Here is a 20662-nt window from a genome sequence, read left to right as displayed (position 1 = left end):
GCACTGTTCTGTCTTTTACTGTCACAGTCCTAAAAGTCAGTCTCTCCTTTCCTTTTCCAGGAGCTAAATTGTGTGGAACCTGGAATGAACAAATTATCCATTTTAAGAAGCACAAAGCTTGGGAAAAACCAGTAACACAGAGAAATGGACAGTCAGTTGTATGTTCATGCATGGTTGACAAGAACATTATACAGTAAAAGATGCTTTAATTCCTAAAGTATTGGGGTCCTGGATCGCTGCTCAGCCCTGCCACATCCTGGCTGTGTGGCATTGAGAGACCTGGGGCTCTATTCAAGCTTTGGATTTTGTTTCTTAACCGTTCCCCGTGACTCGGATCCAGGAAGAATCCTACCACACTATCTGAGGACAGGATAGAGGTCTGTCTTCCACATTTCTGTCCCATTGGAACCAATTTAAAGAGAGATGAAGTGAGTAACATCAATATCAAGCAGGTAGCAGGGGGGCATTGACTGCAAATCTGAGGCTTCCTGTGTTTTAACTCACTAAAACCTCCCAGCCCCTCTTCAAAGCAGAACACTTGCAGCCATACCATTTGGTGGGAGAGGAGTGTGTAACTTGCCTAGGTTCACAGAAGTGGCGATACTGCAATATCAACTCTGTTTCTACTGTGGTACCTACTGACAAATGGCATGCTTTAAGTGCAGACTCCATTACAATGTACTATCTCCATTCTAGGGAGAGCAGAAAAGGGGGAAGGTGGGGGCAAGGAAGGACATCGTGAGAAGAAGAAAGTAAGCAAGACTAATAGTGGTGACCTGCTTTTTCCCTCTTAAAGATGCTTTCTGTTTTCCATCTCAAGTTTGCTGGAGAGTATGTTGTGGTGTGGGCTATGTCATTAAGCCAGAGGAAAGTGAAAATTCTATTTTCCTCACACTGGAACATTCCCAGCTGGACAAAAAATAAAAGGTGTTAGCTTAGGTGTCACACTCTAAGATGTGAAAAATGATAATCTCCATCCGGAAGACAGCTCCCGGATGGTGAAAGGTCTGACGTGGGTTTCACTGGGAAAGGCTAAAGAGGCTGATTTACAAAAGCAATGGGCACTTTCTACTTTTCTTTTGTCAGAATTCCCTATGTATTTCTTGGAGAAAGAAGATCAACCTCACTTTCTTTATAGACAAGAGGGACAAAGACAGTTTTCAAGCTCCACAGAAGAAAACACAAAACCTTCTAAGAAGAATGTGCAGAAATGGGCCATAGTTTCAGCAGTGAGAAGACTGTCAAGGCAGGCAGTTAACTCTGAGAATAATTTTTATCAGTGAACTCTGATGTCCTCAAAAGTCCAGTTACTGACTCTTTAGTTCTGTCATTGAAGAAGAACCAAAAATAGATGGAGTATGATAACAGAGCAGAGAGATAAGTCTAAGATTCACAGTGTTTGATTTGGGCACCTGCTTATGCCCCCAAGCCCTGCACCTCTCTCCATGCCCCAGAATTCCCCAGGAAAGACAGAATGCTAAAGGGGCTCACCTTTCTTCTCAAAGTCCACTTTCTCTTCCCCTGCCCGGCCCAAGCTGTCCAGGGCATGGGTCATCTGGCTGCCGAATTCATCCTCACGTGAGACATGGTTGGTCCGCCTGGGTGGGTCCTCCTCCTCTTCATAGTCGTAGTCATCCAGGATGGGGGTCTCCCGGATGGGTACACCAATGACTGAGTTGTGTGCCTGAAGCCTGGAGGAACGGAAGCTCTCCCTGGCCTGAGGGCCGAGCAGCACTGACGGGATATAGTGAATCTCATGAGTGGCTTCCGTGCTTGCGCTCTTCTGGGGGATGCGCCGGCGCTTCTGCCAGCGCCGCTGGGCATATAGTGCCACTGTGAACACCAGCAACAGGAGCAGCAGTGCAATGAGTCCACCCTGGAGTAGGAAGAAAGAAGAGCAGAGATACGGGCCATTGGTTTGTTGTTTGTAGCGCGGACTGCTTTCCTATCTGTCTCACTTAGCCCGGGGTCTACGGATTACAAAAATTGTGGTTTTATAGCTAGAGAGACACTACTTCCTAGGCCAGCTTTTTTTTTCTTTTGTCAACAAACCATGAAACTTTGAGGAAACAGTTTGACTTCTCTATGTTTTCATTCCTCAGTCATCAAGAATGAGTAAGAGTCTTACTCATCTTTCTTTATAAGTTTGATATGAAAAGAAAGGACATTGCTTATAGCCATGTTAGAACCATCTTGCTTGTTAAATGCAGGTGGCTGCCTTCCTCTTCTTACTACCAGCTAGGCAAACCCAGAACAATCCATCAAACTCTCTCAGCCTTATTTTATTATCTACAAAGTGAGTTCTCTAAGGGCTTAAGCAGTAGTAACATTCCATACACCCTATTACAACCTTAAGACAGTATTAGATTGCATTATCAAATCCAAACATTTCTACAGTTTATATTGTGTTCACTTTTCAGTCCTTTTAGTCTTTGATTTTCAAGAAGGGGCCTGGGACAAAGTCGGTGCTTAAAAATGTAGTAGAATGTGTGAATAAACAGGGGAATGATAGCAAAGCTTTGTAAGGCTCCTTTACTCAGGAACTTAAAGAAAACTGACGTTAATTCTTTAACCTCCCGCCTCCGCAGATGATACATTACTGAGAAATATGGCGCCATGTCTACAAATGTAACTAAACTGACTTGTAAAATTCATGAAATGATCTGCTCTAAGAGTTCCTAAGGGGAAACTCTTCCCCAAATATGCATTTATCTCCTTGGTCCCGGCCAACGGTGGACAGTAGGCATCTTAGAGTCTCCCCTAGTCTCCACAATGCCAGAAAAACCTGCACTGGAATTATCGCTCTTTCCTCCCTTTGTATCATGTTCTACACTTTGGAGACGAGGTGCCACTCTGTTCAGTTCTGCTGGTGTGATACCACACAGGGAGAGGGGCACCCTGGGTATATGTGAAGGGGGCATGGTGTGGAAATGGGATTGGAACATTATGCTTGCTAATTCATTTTGTGTGATTTTGTGTCTTAATTCTAAAGATTATATTCTTTCCATTTCATTCAAGCAGTTAGACCATAATCTGACTGCAGGCACAACCAAGTCCTGGTCACTATAGCTTGTCCCCAAGGAAACAGAAACTAACCTTGAACACAGCATCTTGAGAGAGGGTGACTGCCGTGGATACTATTAAGACATATTACTGTCTTTTCACTAACGTGGTCCTGACATCCTGCTGACTACACACACAATTAAACTATAATTTTCTTTTATAAAAGATCCAAAAATTCACTATAGTAAAAGATGCATCATCTCCCAAAGGGGCTGGGGCTCAAAAGTAGCTAGGTATAAGTTTGGGATGGGAGCATTGGAAGAAAACTGAAATTGTGTCTTGACATTGGCAGTGATCTCCATTAAGGACTCAAGGAATATTTTCCTAGATATCAGAACTTAGCAACCAATAAGACAAATTAAACGTATCTCCATTACATATGTTTATGTAGATGTGCATATGTATAAATTTTCAAGTATATGTGAAATGTGTGAGTCAAAAGCTTCTTTGAAAGGAGATGAGTTGAGAGCTGACGGGTGTGGAGAACTCACCGGAAACTGACAGATGGTAAGCAAGAGATATAAATATTCTCAGTCAGGCAACTAAAGGGTTGGTGGTCAAAATCTAAAGTGTGGGAAAATGCTCACTACATACTGGAGGGCTGTGCTTTAGCATAGGGACCGTGAGAGACCACTGCTATACCGTTGTCTCATTTGGACAATCTCGTGAAAGGAAGAAGAGTGTCTCAGCAGGGAGAAATAGTGTGTTGAGTCACCAGCAATGGCTAAGGATACACACACCAAGGGATCCACATTCCTACTCCAGCTTCTTTCACCAGGGACAAGTAGAGAAAAAGAAAAAGCAATTGATGTATTAGCAGAGCTGGGGTATCCAGGTCCTGAGCACACAGCAGGAACAAACCCAGCCCCTGATGACTGGAAAATCCTTCAGAGTAAAGCAGGAGCCATGGAGAGAGGGAGAGATGAGGTGCCGAGGACTGTGGATTTTCATAAAGCAAGTCAAGAAGAGGCCAAGGCTCAGGGCTGGTGCACTGAGCCCATTTGGTCTCAGGGACAACCAGATCCCACATCTACTTTAAGGAGGGAAGATCTTGGGTCTTTATTTAAGATAAATAAGGATGGATGATGGCTGAAAATCCCAGGAAAAGCACAGCAATCGATTAGTTAGTTAGTTAGTGGCTTTGCGTGAGTCTGAAAGTGCACAAGTGAGGACAAAGGTATTTGATTTACTTCTTTATGGGTCTGGGAACTTCACTGTGCTCTGAGCGTGAGAGGAGGGAAGAAATAAAAGAGAAAAGGTGGGTCCCCCAACCCCCTTCTCTTCTGGAATCTTCCTTCCTCAGGTATCTCTCTGCAGGATCATATTACTTTTTCTATTTAGTTTCTGAGAATGGGCCACAGATTCCCCAGCAGAGGCAAGCGAGGATAAGGGCATAGAGGGCTGCGATGTGAAAATGCTGTGTCCTGGACTTGCGATGCTCTGATTCCCTGTTTGCTGATGGCACCTTTGCAAATGATTATTCCTACTGTAAAAAATTGTGCTAAAAATTTAAAAAGACAAGATGCGATGTGAGTAAAAAGTCTCCACCACAGAAAGAAGCTTTAGTTCTTTTAGTTCATTTAGTTTTTCTACTGCTCTACTCTAGCCAGTCACAGGTTAACATCCAGCCTGGCACTCGGTAACCTTCATGACTGGGCTTCTGCTTCCTTCACACGCTTCCATTCTCGGCAAGACTCACCTGTCCTGCCTGGAATCACTAACCCTAGAGAAAACTGACTGGTTAACCTGTCCCCATAATTTGATGACCCCTTATGTTAACTCACTGACCCTCCACCTAAAGTGCAGTGAATTAGGTACCCGAGGAACATGCCCTCACAGAATCTTAAGAGGTGACTTCATTTGGTAATTGGAACTTTGTAGATCTGATTCCTTAAGATGAGAGCATATGAAATTAGAAAGGACCCTAAACAAAATGGCTTCTGTCTTTTTAAGAGGAGAGAATATAGAGGCAGGACCCCATAGAAAGAAGGTAAGGTGAACACAGAGCCAGAGGTTAGAGTGACCTAGTTACAAGCAAAGGATACTACTGGTCCATGGGTCTTCTTTTCACAATCTGTAGCAGCCTCTCCAACAGAGCTTCCAGAATCAATGACCCTGATGGCATTTGCATGAGCTATGAGAGAGTGGCTTTATTTGGTTCTAAGCCACCTAGCCTATGATAGTTTATTGTAGGAGCAGCAGGAAGATGACGTGCTCATTATGAGTCCCCAGCTTTTCAGTTTAGAGATTATGTCTTCTGTGGACATCTCATTGACTCTATATCACCATGAATAAACAGTTGATAAAGCAAAGAAGGGAAGAGGAAATATTTATTTTGCTGATAGTTTCAGTCCATTATATATCGTGGCATTAGAGAAGAGACAGAAAGAATGCAGAATCTCTTCTTTGCCCCCCCCCTTTTATTCTATCTAACCCATGGGATAGTGCTACAACATTTCAGATGAGTCTTTTACCACTGCATTAAACCTCTTCAGAAACGCACTCACAAATACATATAGAGGTGTGTTGTATACACACATTCTCAGACTCATCATTCTGTGATTCACATGAACCATCACAGGATCTTTGCTTCTTCCTTCCTCTCAGTCTTTGAGGGCTACAATTTATCTGACTACACTGCTGCCAGTGGATCATCTGCCTGCCTGACCAGCTTTCCAGTCCGGGTTCTGAACTGCTGTTTGCTAGTATTTGGTGCATTGCCTGTACAGAAATTGCAAGAAACACACAGGTGCCTAAAAACCTCACTGACACATCAGAAAAATGCAAATACAAGACCCTGTCATTAGCTCCAACCACAGCATGCATGGAGCTCCTGGTGATAATCTGTATGACCCCTTAGCAGCTTTGCTTTTTATCTGAGCACCTTCTCTGAGTTTGCTTACACAAACAATATTAACACTCATAAATTGCTGAGTCTAAAAGCCGGCACTCCCAACACCCTACCAACAGAGAACTCAGAGAAGGCAGAGTTAGTATGCTTTCAGCCTGGCTTCGTTTTCATCTACTTTCCATGTTAAAATATCCAGACATGGCAGAAGAAGCAAGAGAAAGGAAAGACAAAGATAATGTGGAAAATGCTTTATTTGACAATGTGTCATTCGGAAACTGATTATTTCTGTCTCCAGCCTTTTTAATATTCCCTCACAATGGCCAAGCCGCCAGGGGATTTTGTATTCTAAGACTGGATTTATAATACTCTGTTCAGCAGTGATAAGAGCACGGGCCTTTAATCCTCAGGGCTGTGAACATGCATATTCTCCCAAGTAATGGCCTTCCCTTGTTGCCGCTTGTTTCTGGTCCCTGGCAGCCAGCCCCATTATAGCTTTGGGCAGGTGACCCAGAGGATGTTCTTTTTGGCCAGATGCCTAGTGACAAAGTTAGTTTGGTAGCATGGCACAGGCCTCCAGGTTGTCTGAGAAGTCCCTCTGGGGCTTCAGTCTATGCATAAGCTGTGAGGACTCTAAGAAAGTAATCTGATCCCTTTGTGGTGCAGATAAGAAACGTGTTTCTATCACTGGAAAAAAAATGAAAGTGATTTGGCCAAGATCACAGCATGTCCACAAAGGTTTCAAAGGCAGAGTTTATAGTCAGTATCCATCAAAGTTACTAATAAGCTTGTCAATCAGGAAAATTTGCTTAATGAAAGAGGTCCTGTGACCTTCCATTTTCCTCCAGTTTGTGTTATCTTTCATTGTGATCCTTTTAATGAATGTGAGTGATCTTGGCTTTATCTCCCTTCTTCTGTAACTCTCAAACCATTTTCCTACCACAGTGAATGCTGAGCTAGACAGAGATCGAGTTCATCCCTCATCGACTCAGTTGGGAGTCTGGGGGTGTGGAGTCAAGTGCTTGTCACACAGGTCTCCATCTTTTTGAGTAACCTAGTCTCCAATGTACACTTTCGAGATACTCATGAGGACTCAGTAGAGTTTAATTTTGCTATAGGCTGGTAAAAAGATGCTGTGACCTGCAGAATGATCACATTGGGTGTAGCAGGGAGACAGAAATCAAGATGGCCACCAAGGTTTCTGATGGCAAGTTTAAACAGTAGTTTTTATATGGGACAAATTTGTGCTCCTGGAGTTATTTGGAAAAGGGATAACTGTGGTTTTCTCAGCTGGGGTAGGGATAAGGTTGCTGTTATCATCTAGTGAGGAATGAGCAGAGGCGAGAAAAATGAACTAAATGTACAGGAAAGTCATGTAAAAAATCAACTGGTTCAAAGTACATGGGTAACTGATACCAGCAACTAAGAGCCCTAGGTCTAAGAGCGATTATGAAAACTGAAACTAAGGCAGTAGAGGTGGGCAGTCAACTATTTAACAACTGTGGTTGATATAAGACATATGTAACAGAATAGAAAGATTGATTGGCAGGACGGGGGAAGAAGAAAGTACCAATGATGACAATGAGGTCTGGATTCTGTCATTGGGCCAGAGAACGACCTTTCTAAGTATTAAAGACTTCCTGAATAATATACCCTTGGTTATGCAAGATCTTAGCCCATAATGGAATAAAAGATGTGTTTATGCATAAACAATCAATTAGCTAAAAGAAGATAAATGCACATTAAAAGATAAGGTGTTGCATAAAGCTACTTATACAAATTCACATCTGTAACTACATACCCACACCCTTCTGCATGTATATAATTAGTTACATTTATCTACATTTATTTCTTTGCCTCTAGGGATATAATGGTTGACCTGTTTAAGAAGGCCTCATTAAAGAAAATAAAAAGTATTTTCTTTTAAACAAGTCACCGATTTATCATGTATGTCTTAGATGCATATTTTATTTCTCAAGACAACGCCAAAGGGTTCGGAAAAGGCAGAAACACTGTTGTTCTTTGAATGTATTCCTTTTCCACCTACCGCCTTCCAGTTTAAATATACTTAGCCATCTTTTGGTCACATTGGAAAAGGAGCTAAATATTCACACATCTGAATCCTGTAGCAATGTATCCGAAGGAGAGCCAGTGAACACTCAGGCCTGAAGTCCTGACCAGGAGCCAGTCAGGCTTAGCTGGGACCATGGCTCTACTGTGGTTAATTCACTTACGTTTCCTCCTTTCTCATCCGCAAGCAGGGTTACTAACATGTAACTAAGGAGACATGTGGAGAACTCAATGAAATATTGTTATACATCACCACATTCAACACAATGAGCCGCATTTGGCAGAACTAAGGAGATATAACATTCCTATTGTTGAGTACAAACCTTATTTCCCTTAAAAACATCAAGCATTATGAGGTCACTTTTTTTGCCATACCCAGTGGTATGAGATAGTCTTGATGGTGTACCTGCATGCGATTCTGCCTCCAGGCTGTGAGGCATGCCCATGTCTCCTCTTTGGAGTGAGAAGGTAAAACTGCGTGCTTTTAAAAATATTTTCGCTACCTCTGTATTAATTGGTATATTTTCAGATAGAACCACACAGGCTGGTCTGGAACTTGCTTCTTAGTCCAAGTAAGCTTTGAATGTGAGATCTTCCTGCTTCTGCCTGTCCAATTTTGGGATTATAGATGTGTACCAGCAAGACTAGCCCAAATGGCCGACCGCAGTCCTCCTTGCTAGATGATATTCTAGAAGATTACAAAGCCAAAATTGGTCTTGGAGATCTTGGGACAGATGGAAAATCTCTAGGCTTTTTTTTTTTTTTTTTTTTTTTTTGCCTCTTGGCCTGGCACTGCAAATCTGGTAAAGGCGCTGCAGCAGTTACACAACTTGCTTCTGCATTCTTGATCAAACTGATCCTCTAACTAAATTGCCCCCACCTGATTGTATTATTTAGTCCTTTAAGGCTTAACTCCAGAGTCACAGATTCTCAAAAATATACTTTTCCCAGCTGGGTCAAGTGCCCATTTGCTCTCCCCACTGACTCATGCCTGTCTATAATAGAGCATGGGGAACTGTAGTGCAACTTGCATAAGCAGACCCTTAATCAGCTATATATTTCTCAGGATGTATTCCAGGGTCTGACAGTGAGTAGGTGTCATTATGCACCTACTTTATGTCTATTCTGAGAATCAATGAATGGAAGGGCCAGGTTTCATTGTTTTTCAGAATGAGTGTGAATGGCTCATGGCACCTAGTAGATCGTTGAAAGAATGAATGAATGCGTCCATTATGAATGCCTCTCTGAGGCTCGATGGCTGAAGTACACCTACAACTGTCTGGCAATTCTCCATCTGTAAGTAACAGAGAGCAGAGGATAATTCACACAGGCCATTTAACATAAATCAGTACCCCACTCTATATCCTCAGGTGGCCCCTCAATCTCTGCGTCAGAGCCCACTTGCAAGGATGAATAATGGGGAGGGTAGGAGACTGAGAAGGATTCATTCTCTTCCCATTCTTTTAGTACTGAGATAAACAGTTGGACACTGGGGTCAGGAAGGGGCTCTGCCCAAATTCCTAGGTCTGGTCATTCTCTGCACTGCTAAAGCACATCTGGAAACAGACAGAGTCCAGTTCACTTTGTCTCGACCTTGTTTGTCACCTTTCCATTGTTGTGACCTTAGGAACGTCTATGATTTTTCCCAGCTCTAACTTGGGAATAGTGACACTCACCCAAATGAGTTGTGGGAGAGATTAGACAAGCTGACACTATGTTTTCCATTTTGAAATAAGATCACACAACGTTGCCTAACTCCAATCTGGAACTTACCGTGTGTTACCCATGCTGGCCTCAAGCTCACAATCCTCCTGTTCAAGGTCTTAATTGTAACACCTTGTTGCTATATCCCAACCCTGTGCAAACTCTTTGCCTGGATTTAGAAATGCACAGATTTGCCCTTGAAAAAGTTGCAGTTGTTTGGGGGAATAGATATGCAAGAAGATAATTACTACTGTACACAGTTGGATAAAATCTATGCCGGGGGAAACAGTGAGGAGCAAAGAGTTTCACACAGCTTCCATTGCAAATCATAGAGGGAGCAGGAATAAAATACACTTCCCTGGTACTCCAATTAAAGACAAATTAAAAGGGAGGAGAGCTACCCATTCAATCAGGTATATTCCCACCCAAAGTAGGACTGAATTACTAGAGAGCCCACTGAGAACACAGTAGGCAACAGCTGTAGTGTCCTCACTGTCATTTACCAATTGGAAAGCCCTAGGTAGTCAATGCATTTTCTGGAGCCTCTGCTCTTTCATTTGAAAGCGAAAGACAATAGTCTCCACTGAATGACAGCATTGTGAAGATTAATTGCACAACTGCACAAAGAGGATCTAACACACCAGTGCTCACAGAATGATGGTGTCATGAGTTCTGGCTTAGGAAAAAATGTACTGAAGAAGGAATCAAAAACCTTAGTCTGTCCCTTGTCCCTTATAAACTAAAGAAGCCAAAAAAGAATCCACACCTCAGATTCATGATGGTTTAGGAAACATAAACTCGACGGCCGCAGCAGCCAAATAGGTTAGGCATCCTTAACTTCATTTAGCAATTGAGGATACTAAGCCTCCAACAGGGCACTTTGCCCGAGGTTGCAGGGTTGGTTACTGTCAGAGCACACATTTGCTTTTACAGTCCAAATCCATGTGCTGTTACCATCCAGGAATTGTCACCATCAGAGAGGAGATGCTGAGAAGGGGGTGATGAGAATAGCCTTCACCCTTCATCTCAGTGCAGGCTCACAATTCTACAAAGAGATTACCACCCCTATGCCAACCGTCAGCACTACGCCAACTATAGAGATTCCTGAAGTAACTCTGTAGTCTAGAACTCAAAGTCAAGGCATGTAAAGTAAGTTTCCTATAGGCAAGGTCTTTAAAAATTATAATAGAGAAACAAAGGCCCCAAAGCAGGGGAGGAACCTGCAACTGGATCTCTGTTCATGAGCCTTTTCTTCTCACTGTAGCCCTCACCTTCACTCAATTCTAAGACTTGTCTCCCTTGTCTTCAATTGGCTTCCATTATCCCACTATTTTCCCTGCACTCAGTAATATTCCCTGCTAATGTGTTCAATGTTTTGTGCCCCAATAGGAATAGAATTTTGATTATTAATAAATGGCAATGATTTATTTTCTTCTTCAGAATGAAGACTAACTCTTAGTACACTGTTGGCTTTTAACAAATAATTGTGGCTATTTATGAAAGATGAATGAATGAATGAATGAATGAATGAATGAATAGGATGGTTCTCTAAGTAGCGTTAGCTCCTTGAGCCCAGGGATGTTCCTAAACTATTTCAGAATCCTATGCTCAGCCAGAGACCAGACATATTTAAAGAATGAAGAAATTAATGCTTTTAATCCCTTATTGATTTTTGGGAAAGGAATGCACGCTATAGGAATTATTAGGAGGCAAAGATATTTACATATAGCTAGTCTCTGATGTTTGAGAAAAAGAAACAAAATTTGGTCCAAACTCCAGACTTTCAAACTACTGCAGCTCCTGCATATGTATGGAAATACTGGAGCACTCCATGAAAGAGGCCAGCCAGGATGTAGATCAAAAGCACTGAATTTGGGTCTAAATCCAAGTTGATAGGCTATAAAGCTCTGGGCCAGCCTCCTTATTTTAAGCCTTGCTGTTGCCACCTTCTTTTCCCTAGTTGTTGGTATGCATGCAAATTCATATGTGCAGATAGATGTTAGAGGGTGACACTCAGAATCAGCTTATATATTGAGGCAGGGTTGCTTGAACACAGAGCACACTAGTTAAGCAAAGAGACACAGTCCCTTGTTCTAAGGATGCCATGTCTCTGACCTCTGGGTGTTGAGGTTCAGTGTGGGTTGCCATGCCCACCTGTCATTTAGGTGAATGATGGGAAACTAAACTCCAGTCCTCATGGGCTCTGCTTGTTGGGCCCTTGCTCCATGCCTGCCATCTTGATTTTCTATGCAAGGAATCCCCTGCCTCTGGTTTTGCCCACAAAATAACTGTATGTTGCAGAACGATTTGTATACAATACTGAGTACAGAAACTGTCATGAAAGGAAGAGGACTCTAAACAGCACCACTCACTAACTCTGGCAAGATAACTGCAACCACCACAGCAATGCCACATATCCGGAGGATTGCCACTGAGTCCAGTGCTTCTGTCATCTTCCACAAGCTTCTTCAAAACCTATTACCAGTCACACAATAGGAGTCTTTTCAGAGGTGCACTTTTCCTGCCATTTTTTGGCCATTGGTGATGGACCTGTCAATTGTCGTAAGGACCTCAGGATCTCCCCCACTGAGACTGATCAGGAAATCCCCAGGACTTTGAATTATCTGGGGCAGGGAGTCAATCATGAGATGCCCAGGAATAATAAGGAATAGGAAGACAACAGACTCAATAGGAGGCCAGTGTGTACACTGACAGGACCAGGGGCAAATGTTGTCCCCATTCCTGATGGGAGGGTTGGGATGCTTCACTTGTTCCTCCTCATCTTCCTGATTTGAACTCCCAACTTAAAGAAAAACAGAACAAACAAAAAAAACAAACAAAACAGAGCTCACAATATTGAGAACCTAAAGTTAGCAAAGATAATTGTCTCCCTACCTAATGCTTTACTCTTGTGTGGGTGGTGTATGTGTGCATACACATACGTGTGTACATGTACATGTGCGTACATCCACAAAGGTCAGAGGTCAACATCAACTATCTTTATTAAATGCACCTCATCTTTTGAGACAGGTTCTCCAGGTGAATATGCACTTTAATGATTGGTTAGAAGAGGGTTGCCAGAGAGAGTCTCAGGGCTCTCCAGTCTCTGGCCCTCAGCACCATCATGCCCAACTTTGTAATTGAGTGTTGGGGATCTGAATTTAGGTAATAATGCTCCCACAGAAAGTTTATTATACAATGAGTTCTCTCTCCAGGCCTGATTTTACTACTGCTAATAATTTCACACTTCAAGTCACTCTTCCCCTTGACAATAGAAATCAATCCTCAGGGTAAACCAGTGGACCATGTTCTTTCTACTGATTCAAGGGATCTACCAACTGTTTTATTGATCAAAATCTAAATCAATATCCCCTGGATATGGCAGCAGCATTTAATTTATGTGTCCATCTTCATTTCACTCTTTCCTGTGTCTCTTTGCATTTCTCTTTTTAAAATGATAGTAGTCATGGATTCAAGTCCCACCTGGAGTCCATGATAACTTCAAGTCAATTTCCTTCACCAATGACATCTGAAAATGATTGCTTTCAATACTGAGGCTGGATGGATATGAATTCCTGGCAGTTTACTATCCACTTTGTTATGCTGTGGAAAGACTACTGGTTCCATTATTCAAATTCAGCAGCCTCTGAAGAAATACATAATATTAAAACTAAAGAAATTCAACCAGGAAAGAAAATAGCCAAGAGAGATAGAAATAGGCCTCTTTTTTTTTCTTTTTCTTTTTAAATTCCTGGTGTCTGTGCCGAGCAGAAGATCAAATGGTACATGCATTGTAGGAAGAGAACATTTGGACTTAGGAGAAGAAATTCCACAGAGAAGGCTTAGGGCTCAATTGAAACGAAATAGGCAAAAATATTTTTGTGCAGAAAAATTCACAGCTTGCATACAGTCCCTTCAATCTCCCTGAGAGATCTAGACATCCACAAACTGATTTCGTCCTAAGAATTTCCTGTTCTGTTTCTAACCTGCAGAACTCACAGAGGAAGCATGGTCACCAGGTGGGTTTGATGTTGGTATCTTAGGCCTGACAAACCATGGCAGATGAGGAGCAGTCAGATTCAAATACCACCCATGACACTTTCTGAGCCAGTGCTCACAGGTAGGTTGATTTCGTCTCTGAATCTCATTCTTCTGCCTGTGAGAGTGCATTCAACATTTAATTTGATTTTCCAATTCGCCCAGGAAGTTAGGTAAGGTTAATGATTTCTTACATGAGGTTATCCAGATACAGTGGATGAATATTCATCTGCACTGATTTAAGACCCCAAATGGGGTCTTTTGAAATGTTTTCAGGATAAGAGAAGGATGAGGTACTCCTTGACATTGCAGATTTGGGGAGACTTTGAAAGGGAATAGATAGAGTGGGTGGAAATATGGGGTGAGCAGAAGGAAAAAGTAGGAAGAGAGGCACCCATCCTTTAGGTCTAGCCCCAATCCTTGGCCAACTACATTTAGGAGAACCCTTTTATTTTGGTCACAAATTCTTCCTTGTTCTCTAGCCATGTCCTGAGGCTTCCCACTGAGGTAAGGGCTCAAGGAAACAGAGAGGAAATGGAATGAGGACTCGGGCCTCTCTTTACTTCTTCTTTACCTTAGGAAGGACTCTGACTAATACTTTGGTTTTAAAGAGAACAATGTCCACATGATAGGGTATCAAACACTTGGTATTTAGGTTGACTAGGGAAGAGCTTATCTGACATATTCCTTATCAGAGCTTTTCACATTAGCAAAGATAAAATGTTAATCTCTAACTGTTTCATTCCTTTTCTCATCTTTCAAGCTGTTTTAGGTGAGGAGGTTCCAGGAATTCTAAAAACCCAGTATCTATTAACTGCATCAATAGAATGTTCTCACTAAATTGCTGTTATTATTATTATACTCACACAAAAACCTTCCTAGGAGGGCTTTATTTCCTCCACCCATCTCCCAAAGCATCTACATTGTTTTCCCTTTTTTAATCAATATACTTTTCAAAATTTCACTGCAATGCTAACAGGTGCAGATCCCTCCCAGGTTTTTCTGTGTTTCAATTATTGTGTTTAGAGGTGGGCCCTTTTTTACTGTAGCTTCTGTCCCTAACTCATGGAGGAATCCTTCCCACTTCTGTGTCTATGATTGGTTTGAGGAACTGTCCTTCCTTCTGTGCGGCAGAGCAAGCTGGGAGCCTCGGGACCAGCTGGTAACAGTGAGGAGGGACTGCTTCCAGTTCCTGTGGGACTTTCCATCTTTATTCAGAGGCAAAATGACATAGAATAATGCTGAAGCTTGATCTGTGTCAGGCTCAGGGAAGCTAGAACTGGGAATTGAATCCTTTTAATGAGATATTGGGAGAGTGACTTACCCTCTTGTAGCCTACATTCCTCACCAATCAACTAGCAACAATAACTAACCTTACCTGACTCTTAGAGTGAATGGGAGAATTAGATTAGATGAAGCCCATAAAAATATCGGAAAGTTACCAAGTATTATGTGCAGATGATTGTGTAGCCAAACACAACTACAACATACTCTCAAAACTATCACTATTTGTACTGGCTGATTTATGTCAACTTGACACAAGCTAGAGTCATCAGATAGGAGGGATCATTAATTGAGAAAATGCTTCCAAAAGATCAGACTGTAGACAAGCCTTTAGGGTGTTTTCAAAATTAATGATTGATGGGAAAAATCCCAGGAATTGTCGGAGGGGCCACCCCTTGGCTGGTAGTCCTTGGTTCTATAAGAGGACAAGCAGGAGGATGTGGACTCTGCAATTTTATCTCTGAAGTTCTGTCTCACCACAGAGCTCTCCCTTCTTTCTGTTTTCTAGCTGTCTTGAAGTAAGATTTGCTCTGCTGTCTATGCTTTGCTTCAGTTCAAGAAATAACAACAGGGCCAAGCAACAATGAACTGAAACTTCTGAATCCGTGAATCAAATAGCTGTTTCCTTCCTTTGATGTGGGAGTGTCATATATCAATCAGTTGATATCATTGGTTAAGCAATAAAGAAATTGCTTGGCCCTGATAGGTTAAAACATAGGTGGGAGTAGTAAACAGAACAGAATGCTGGGAGGAAGAGGAAGTGAGCTCAGACTTGACAGCCCTGCTCTCTGGAGCAGAGACACCAGGCTCCTGGCTCCCGGGCAGCTCCAACCCAGGATGGATGTAGGCTAGAATCTTCCTGGTAAGCACACCTCATGGTACTACATAGATGATTAGAAATGGGTTAAGAGGTTGACACTAATGGGCCAAGCAGTGGTTAAAAGAATACAGTGTCTGTGTAATTATTTCGGGGCATAAGCTAGCCAGGTGGCTGGGGTGCTGGGGACGCAGCCCCGCCACTCATATTACAACATTCCTTCAGTTCTTTCTACCTTTTTGAAGCAACATGAAAAACGATGAATGTACATGGGATAGAAATTTCAAGTTAACCTTCATTATCTAGTTGAAATGCTTTACTTTTGCTTACTTATGTAAATGTCTGAATAATTAGCATGATCATGTTAAAAAAGAAAGGAAATATTCTAAGAGGAAAATGTCACTCAGAGTACAGGGACATCCACCGTGAGCAGTAGACACCGAGAGTGACCAAAGAAAACACCAATTTTGGGTTTTCCATACATTTTTACTCTGTGCTATGGAGGTTCTATGTAGGTAACTGTGAGGATACTGATCTAAAGCCAACTTCTTACATTACTGTTTTTGTATTTCCTGCTACTGATAAAGTATACATTTAATAATTTGTGCTAATTAAATGCAGGTTTAATAGGCCTTCTCCATTATATATGGTTGTGTTTATCTGTCTTATGAAGAGGAAATACCTGGAAGTTCCTATTTGGACCAAGGACTCTGGGCTAAAAATGTTAATGTATCTTATCTCTGTGTAACAGGAGAGTGTCTTTGGAGCATGGTGCATGCAAAAGGCTGGGAAGAGGATGGATGAGTTGGCAGAAAGGAAAAGGCTTATGCCAATCCCTCTGTTTCACAGACCAAAGAAGGCCATATAGGTACCCAGCTGCCTGCCACCAGTCTGAAGAGGGAGCCTGAGGCAGGCACAGATTGTGTTTGGTTTGGAGGAAACAAGTAATAACTCAGATGAGACAGCACAGATGTGTTCGGGATTCAGACCTCCCAACCCGGTCACCAGATTCCTCCTCCTCTATGCCCCTCTCAATGCCAGTGAATCTCTCCTGCACAGGGCATGTGCCCCACACCATGCTGAACAGATGTTTAACAGTGGCTGGAGGGAAATTTGGCAGAGCCAGACACAGTCTAGTCTTTCCCAGCTCAAATTCTACTTTCCAAATGTCACAATACATGGAAGCTGAGAGAACATAAGGTTAAAGAACATGGTAGGGAGTATTGCAGCTTTTAAACACTTACCTTTGAAAACATGTTTTATTGTGAACCTATTTCTGAATAAAATCATACCAAATGGATTGCTCCAATTTAGGTAGAGTTTGGGGTTCTGAAATTGCAGAGCTCTGTGGAACGAAATAAAAGAAAAGCCCTTCCTCTTCTTTTAAGGCTGAATGAGGAGAAGAGTATTAGAACATTTCCTAGGTCAACTGTGGCCTGTGGTAGAGGCAGGATTCGAACCTGGCTGCTTGGTGGTCAATTCAAAGCTTGTTTCAGTGAGAGAAAAAGAAGCATAAAATTAAAAATGCTCACAAGATTTCAAGGATTTGGTGTTAACTATTGGCTCTCACTGCTTTACAGGGTATCATGAGGAAAAAAAATGCTCAGTGGCATTTCCTAAGACCCTATTCCATGACAATCACTGGTAATCACAAATTAAGTACCCTCAGTGACTAAAGCAGTCCTCCCCGAAAATCCATGAGGTTGATTCTAGCTCATCCAATCTGCAGATAAAATGTAGGCTAAGCAATCTGCTCCAGGTAAAACATTAATGTGTAACTGAGTAAATGCTAGAACACAGACCTCTTAAACAGTGGGGAAAAATAGGAGAGAATTTCTGTTGGCCTCTAGAGGAATCTCCACTGATCTGCAAGTGTATTCCTATTATCTAGAGGCTAAGAAATCTTCCAAACAAAGCCATCATCACAATACAGCAGTGGCATCTGTACAGCATGGCTGAGGCTTTTCCTCCTTTAGCACCCTGTCTGGGATGAAGGGGAGAGGACTTACTTTTTGTATGCAGCATTTCAGGGTACTCTAATGAATGCATCAATCAAGAAAGAAAAACTGTTTGTATAAAGATTTTAAAATTCAAAATACATATATCCCTGAATTTCATTGCGAACCTATAAATTCTGTGTCCAAAGTGCCTGTGGTATTTAACATCATGCCCTAGCCCTTTCCCCTCAGTTCACAAGGAGAAATGAATGCTTGTGACAGTTTTGCAAAGTGAATCTTAGAGACATTAGGTTACATCGTCAGGACACTAGAGTCTAGGCTTTCAGACCTAACCCCAGAGGGGTCCAGAATGTTCCCTTTTTTCCTTTCTTTTTATTGAACTCTACATTTTTTCTCTGCTCCTCTCCCAGCCCTTCCTCTCCCGTTCAACCCTCTCCCAAGGTCCCCATGCTCCCAATTTACTCAGGAGATCTTGTTGTTTTTCTACTTTCCATGTAGATTAGATCTATGTAAGTCTCTCTTAGGGGACTCACTGTTGTCTAGGTTCTCTGGGATTGTGATTTGTGGGCTGGTTTTCTTTGTTTTATGTTTAAAAATCACTTACGAGTGAGTACATGTGATAATTGTCTTTCTGGGTCTGGGTTACCTCACTCAAATGATGTTTTCTAGTTCCATCTATTTGCCTGAAAATTTCAAGATATCGTTATTTTTTTCTGTTGTGTAGTACTCCATTGTGTAAATGTACCACATTTTCTTTATCCATTCTTCAGCTGAGGGGCATTTAGGTTGTTTCCAGGTTCTGACTATGACAAACAAAGCTGCTATGAACATAGTTGAGCACATGTCCTTGTGGCAAGATTGAGCCTCCTTTGGATATGTACCCAAAAGTGGTATTACTGGATCTTGAGGAAGGTTGTTTCCTAATTTTCTAAGAAATTGCCAAGCAAAGGACATGATCAACAAGATAAAATGACAGCCTACAGAATGGGAAGAGATCTTCACTAACCCCACATCAGACAGTGGTCTTGTCTCCAAAATATACAAAGAACTCAAGAAATTGGTCATCAAAAGAACAAATAATCCATTAAAAAAAAGAGTGCAGACCTAAACAGAGAACTCTCAACAGAGGAATCTAAAATGGCTGAAAGTCACTTAAAGAAATGTTCATCCACGAAACTGCCTAGGCTCCCACGAAACCAATAGGTACAGTAGGATCAAAAACCCATTGCCATTGTTCTCGAGGTCTCAGTAGTCCTCATTGTCCACTATGTTCAGTGAGACTGGTTTTAACCTGGGCGTTTTCAGACCTAGGCCAGCTGGCCTTGGTAAGTACCCGATAGAACATCCCCCTTGTCTCAGTGTATGGGTGCACCCCTCGCGGTCCTGAGTTCCTTGCTTGTGCTCTCTCTCCTTCTGCTTCTGATTTGGACCTTGAGATTTCAGTCCGTTGCTCCATTGTGGGTCTCTGTCTCTGTCTCCTTTCATCGCCTGATGAAGGTTAATATTCCTTACTAGACCTGGATGGAGGTGGGTGGTCCTTGGACTTCCCACAGGGCAGGGAACCCTGATTGCTCTTTGGGCTGACGAGGGAGGGGGACTTGATTGGGGAAGGGAGAGGGAAAGGGGAGGCGGCGGTGGGGAAGAGACAGAAATCTTTAATAATAAATAAATAAATAAATAAGAAATGTTCAACATCCTTAGCCATCAGAACGTCCTAACCCAGCGGTGGGTGATGGCGGAATGACAGCGCTGAAATGAAATACATCCCATCACAATCTGGAAACCACAGAGCCACCAAAAGAGAAGCCATGCAAAGCTGTAGACCAACCCCGATGCTTAGGGGACCCACATTCCACACTGTCTTCTATCATCATCCTAATTCAAGCATATTCTTTTTCTTAAATTCAGGGTCTGCAGAAGGCCATGGGATTTGTGATTATCCCTGCCGAGCACAAAGCCTTCAGTCCTGAGAAAGAAATGAAGAGAAGCTGGCAGTTGATGGGAAACCACATTGTTTGTTAGAAATTTATCCAAAACCTGTCATAAAAAAAGAGAGTTGAGGGCAGCTTTTATTATTCTGGGATGGCCCTCACAGTGACTCTCATTCTTCTCTGTATTTTACTCCCCTTAAGGACAGAGGCAACATCTTCTCTGGTCACTGTATCTTACCTTTTCACCTGTTTCATAGAGAGATGGACTTCAAGATTCAACAGGATATGGTAGGACCCAGTTCTTAAATCACAATCCTGCCTCTATTCCTGATACTATATAAAGGACTCTCTTTCCTTAGTTTCCTCTCTTCTGAAATGAATACAATGATACTGTATGCCTTATAGCAATGCTGTGAGGTTATGATCAGTTAAAACGTGTTTTCTGGTTGGAGTGTCTGGCATACGGCAAGTGCTACATAAATGAAATCTGTTTTTAAAGCAGCGATAAAGGTTTTCTAGAATTGCATACAAAATAGGTTTTGTGTATCTGACAGTCAACACCTAATTTTTGGACTTAGATTATAAAACAAAGAACAATATTGAAAACATGGAAGGCTTATTTAAACAACTTGCATGCATCATTTTCATTAATTCTCTTTTTGTTTTGTTTCTTTGAGAAAATGTCTCAATATGTGGAATCCAAGCTACTTGCGAACTGGAAATACAATTGATGGCTCCCATAGTGATAGAATTGCAGGCATGAAGCACAATGTCCCTCTGTATGCTAATTAATTCTTTAACCACATTTCATAAGGTAGGTTCTAGTATCTGTGTTCACTTATTGTTGTTTACAGGTAAAGACACTGGGTCTCAGATATTGATTTTCTCAAGGGAAAAAGAGGGGACTAAGTCTAATTACTAGCAGCTGTGGACATTGACCTCCATCCAG

At 42.0% G+C, this 20662-nt stretch overlaps 1 protein-coding gene across 1 annotated transcript in view; it reads right to left on the bottom strand.

The window, feature by feature from the left end:
- Window positions 1-1477: 1477 nt before the first annotated feature.
- LOC126507945 (astrotactin-2-like) overlaps window positions 1478-20662 on the bottom strand; it is a 219576-nt gene continuing 200391 nt past the window's right edge. The window contains exon 3 of the mRNA XM_050152803.1: window positions 1478-1876. Coding sequence (XP_050008760.1) covers window positions 1478-1876 — 399 coding nt within the window. The remainder of the gene's footprint in view (window positions 1877-20662) is intronic.

Source organism: Alexandromys fortis, unplaced genomic scaffold, assembly GCF_014885135.2.
Source record: "Alexandromys fortis isolate MF-2015 unplaced genomic scaffold, M_Fortis_MF-2015_v1.1 scaffold_73, whole genome shotgun sequence".
NCBI lineage: Eukaryota > Metazoa > Chordata > Mammalia > Rodentia > Cricetidae > Alexandromys > Alexandromys fortis.
This window is presented reverse-complemented; position numbering and strand designations above follow the sequence as displayed.